The 4,067-nt window shown below is 35.8% G+C and overlaps 1 protein-coding gene across 1 annotated transcript; it reads right to left on the reverse strand.

Moving 5' to 3' along the window:
- Window positions 1-1,449: 1,449 nt before the first annotated feature.
- Window positions 1,450-3,459, reverse strand: LOC103463370 (regulator of G-protein signaling 21-like). Its single transcript, XM_008406672.3, has 5 exons — window positions 3,304-3,459; window positions 3,121-3,213; window positions 2,961-3,016; window positions 2,688-2,848; window positions 1,450-1,915 (listed from the first exon to the last, which is right to left on the reverse strand). The coding sequence occupies exons 1-5, from the start codon at window positions 3,378-3,380 to the stop codon at window positions 1,730-1,732; spliced, it is 573 nt and encodes a 190-aa protein (XP_008404894.1). The 5' UTR covers window positions 3,381-3,459; the 3' UTR covers window positions 1,450-1,729.
- Between the last annotated feature and the right edge of the window lie 608 nt (window positions 3,460-4,067).

The following is a 4,067-nucleotide window of genomic DNA, read 5'->3' on the forward strand; positions in this document are numbered from 1 at the left end:
AATAAATAAAAACTCACCACAATAATGTGTAACAAGCGATATTTCAAGTTGAAGTCAAATCGCAATTTTCTATTATTTATAATTAACATTTTAATGTTAAACGGATCCTGTCTAGTAGCCTGAACCTTGCCTTGATTATCAACTCTAATCATCATCAATACAATTAATGTAGAAGACAAACGTTTAACTTTTTTATGTTTTGAGGATTCAATTTGAAATGTAAAAAAACAACCTGTTGTGAAATCCCTCTTAGGTTACCAGTAAATGTCAGGTTTCTGAATGAATAAAACAGGAAGTTTTTCCACTTTGAAAGAACATTATTGTTTTTATATTTACATAGTAGACACACATTAATCCTTGCATTCAAAGTATCCACTACTTTACTAGAGCATCAAAACGTGTTTAAAGGCTCTTTTTTCCTCTCTGTAATTCAGTAGATTAGGAAAAAAATATTTGAAAATCATTTACTAAATCTACACTTAAAGGTGTTGTTTTCATGTCTGCACAGTAATTATGCTCCAAAGGACATCATACAAAATAATAATAAGAGCAAGGTCCAAAATTGTGAATGAATAAATATTTAATTTACTATATATTTATATTTAAGGAAATATTGAATTTCTGGGATAGAATCAGTTTTATTTTGGAACAACCTGGAGGCTTCTTAAAAAAATTACACTCCCTTACTTGCAAAAGAATAAAATGCACAAAAATGAGTGAATTTCAGCCAAAGTTTCATCCTACGGTTCTCTTACTGCGAACATTGAATTAAAACAAATTGACTTGGAAGCTACAAATAACTACTTTAGTTATTATGTATTGTTGACAAACATTATGTTCTTAAATGCATTCAGAAAACTGTAAAACAGCTGAAACACTGAGTTCCTCTAAATCCAGGCTAACCACTCACCTGTTTAGAGTTGCCTATGACTCATAATAACTGGAAGATATATCAATATGATGATGTTTGACTAAATGTAATGTTTCTTGCTGTTTCATAATTACTTACTGTATTATGTTTTTATGGCATAAAGCTGTTTGAACTGCCTCGTTGCTGAAATGTGCTATAAAATAAACTTGACTTGACTTGACTATTGAGCTCATGCTCATTGTGTAACATCACCATGACAACCATGTTTTTGTATACACCGTAATAACAGCGAGGAGCAGGAATTATCTGCTGAAAGGTACATTTACTGACATGTTTTCACTCCTAATTATGAGATAAATATTGATTATAAGACTGAAGTCTCAGATTAATGTTTCAGGTGAGTCTTAAGTTCCTCACTGAACTTTATGGTATTTGACAGAAAGTCAAGTCCCAATCTCAGAGATAGTCTGCGTCCAAAAAAAGGAAAAAAAGAGAGAGAAAAAAATCAACATTAAGAAATCAACTGTAAAAGTAAACAATCCCTCATTTAAAAAAAAAAAAACAGAGGAATGTCATGCCATTGTTCACATATGTTAATCTTTTATTGTTCTCCATAATCTCCCCAGACATACTTAGACTTTCAAGCAACACATGCAGCACTTCAAGCAACCCTGAACAAGCATAAAGATGCACGTCGTTGTCCTTCAATGCACATCGCCGTCACATAACTCCTCTCTCTTTCAGCTGTTCCTTATCAATGACTTTATATTCTTACAAACATAAAACATTTTAGGCTGTACACCCTGACACTGAGTCGTAGTGTTTTCCCCTGAAATGGGAGCAGTGTCTATTTTTTTCCTAAATATACCAATGGGTCCTAGATTTGCGCTTCAAACTCAGGTAAGCATCTGAGTGAAGGAATCTGGGACACGAGTCTCTTAGCATCAGCAGGTAGACGTGTTTCTGGGCCTCATCAAAGCAGCAATGACTCGGCTTCTTCAACGACTCCTGGATCTTCTCTCTGACGCTGTGGTCTACATTGATCTAAGAGAGAAAAAATGAAAGAACGTTTAAATTTAGAATGTGCAGATGATAAGTGCAGCTATGATGAGGTGGTAACATGATCAATGGCTTAATCTGGCAGTAAAAAAATGTCTCAGGAATGAAAGTTCTATGAAGGGTTCAAGAAAATCTCTTTATCTTTAATCACAGCAAAATTATACAGAAGGCTGAGTGGTCCTTGTCCAGTGAATCCCAAATTTAAAAACAATTTTCTGGGAAAGGTGTGTTATGTTTAAGCATTATTTTTATTTAGAACTAACAACACTGAGCAAATGTATTTGTCTCAACTAAACAGTGTGGTTGTGTTTACCACTTTAGTTTTTTTGTCTCCACTTAGCCAAATAAAAGAAGAAATGTATATAGAAGCTGATGTTAAAACACAAATGCCTAAAATGTGAAGCATGAAAAACAAACCATTTGGCTCAGAAGTGAAATATTGTGAATAGAATCACAAATAAATGACAGCCAAGACATATCGAAACATTTTCTGCTCAAGGCATCGTTTAAAATAAATACCAAAGTCTCAATGAAACTCAAAGCACAAATTAAGTTGGAAGTTGAGACATGCAACGCTTCACTTCACTGTGCGTAACTTCATTCTTGTTCTGGATCATTGTGTTGGTACATTGCTTCGTTCAGTAATGTAAGATTTATTTAAATGGCAATGAAAAAGACAGGTAGCCCACTCCAGGCCAAGAAGGCCACTGCTCTCCTTGTTGTACACTATGAACTCATGGATTACTGTCCAACTGACCTCTCTGCATGCTGTAGGTTTGACAAACTCCTCATAGATCTTCTCAGCTCTCCATTTCAGGTCGTCTGAAGCTGACCTAAAGTCTTCACAAGCGAGCCAGAAATCAATGTTTTCCTCACTGAACTCAGACTCCAGGAAAGAACGGAATGCTGCTCTGTACCCTTTGGAAAAGTACAGGTTAAAGTCAAATAGTTGTTCAGTATCTTATGTAATGTTTGAAAGTGTTTGGGAGGATTGTAACGGTACATTTTGTGAAAAGTTAGAATGTCTTACTTTTATCTTTCAGCCATTTTTCCAGAGATAGGTCAAGTTTATGGTCAGTCTTCCAGCTGTAGCAAAAAAAAAAAAAAATGTATTATTGATCTTTACTGCCATGAACCTAAAATGACCACTGACAAAAATAATAAATAATAAATAACTAGAAAACCACTACCTGAGGTTTGAAGGACAAGCTTCATCATTGAATTTTTGGCCTGAGGACCATATGTTGTAGTTTCTTCTCGTTCGACTCAGAACAATATCAATCCTGTCACACAAATCAAATTAAATCTATGCAAAATAATAACCAACAATGAGAAAAACAATATAATAGTCAGTGTCATACTGTCTGGCTTACCTTCGCGGTCGTTGCACATTTGGAAATAAATCCTTTATATCGCTAAACCAAATCTTGGAAAACAGAAGCTTGGGCATTTTAACATCACTGGTATTGTCTTAGCAGAAGATCAGATGGTCTGATGTGAAGGTAAATGGTGTTTGGTTTCCCCTGAGCCGGGTTTTAACTCGACAGCTGTAGTGAAACACCTGTGACGTTGAGGGCCTGCCAGTGCAAGTAAAACATACCTTTCAGATAACTGTTTGGACGGCTACAGATTCGACTCAGCGGCTGTTGCTACTGACTCACGGCTGTAAAATTCCAGTGAGGAAAGATTAATATTTGACTCAGATATTTGAGGAAAAAAAATGAGAACAAAGAACCAAGACGAGGCTCGAAATGTCTAAATATAAAAGAAAACTGATATAGACAAGACAGATGAATTATTTTTAGAAGGTTTATGAAGTGTGTTCATAAGAGTGAGATGTTCCTGCTGGGGAAGCCACATTTCCAGTTCCGGTGCATGAAGCAGTAACCATATGTCTGGGACTATGACAGTGTGAAAGGTGGAGAATCTCATGATTGTGATTAGTGGGAGGATCGGATCAAATTTGAATTTTTATCTTCTGATGTCTTTGTCATCGAAGCGTGACATCTGGCTGGCGCTGATGACAAGAAGTGAGACAAGGTCTGGTTACGGAGGAGTTTCAGTCTTCTGGCTGAATCCTGGATGGAAGTTGATTGAAACTGTTTGTAGCTCTGCCGCACCATGTTCTGTGTAAAAG

Source organism: Poecilia reticulata, chromosome 4, assembly GCF_904066995.2.
Source record: "Poecilia reticulata chromosome 4, P_reticulata-male-v2, whole genome shotgun sequence".
In the NCBI taxonomy this organism is placed as follows: domain Eukaryota; kingdom Metazoa; phylum Chordata; class Actinopteri; order Cyprinodontiformes; family Poeciliidae; genus Poecilia; species Poecilia reticulata.

Coding starts and splice junctions, on each gene's coding strand:
- LOC103463370 (XM_008406672.3), bottom strand. CDS start 3,380: ATGCCCAAGCTTCTGTTTTCCAAGATTTGGTTTAGCGATATAAAGGAT. Junction 3,017..3,120: donor GCTTGTCCTTCAAACCTCAG/GTAGTGGTTTTC, acceptor TTTTTGCTACAG/CTGGAAGACTGACCATAAAC. Junction 2,849..2,960: donor AAAATGGCTGAAAGATAAAA/GTAAGACATTCT, acceptor ACTTTTCCAAAG/GGTACAGAGCAGCATTCCGT.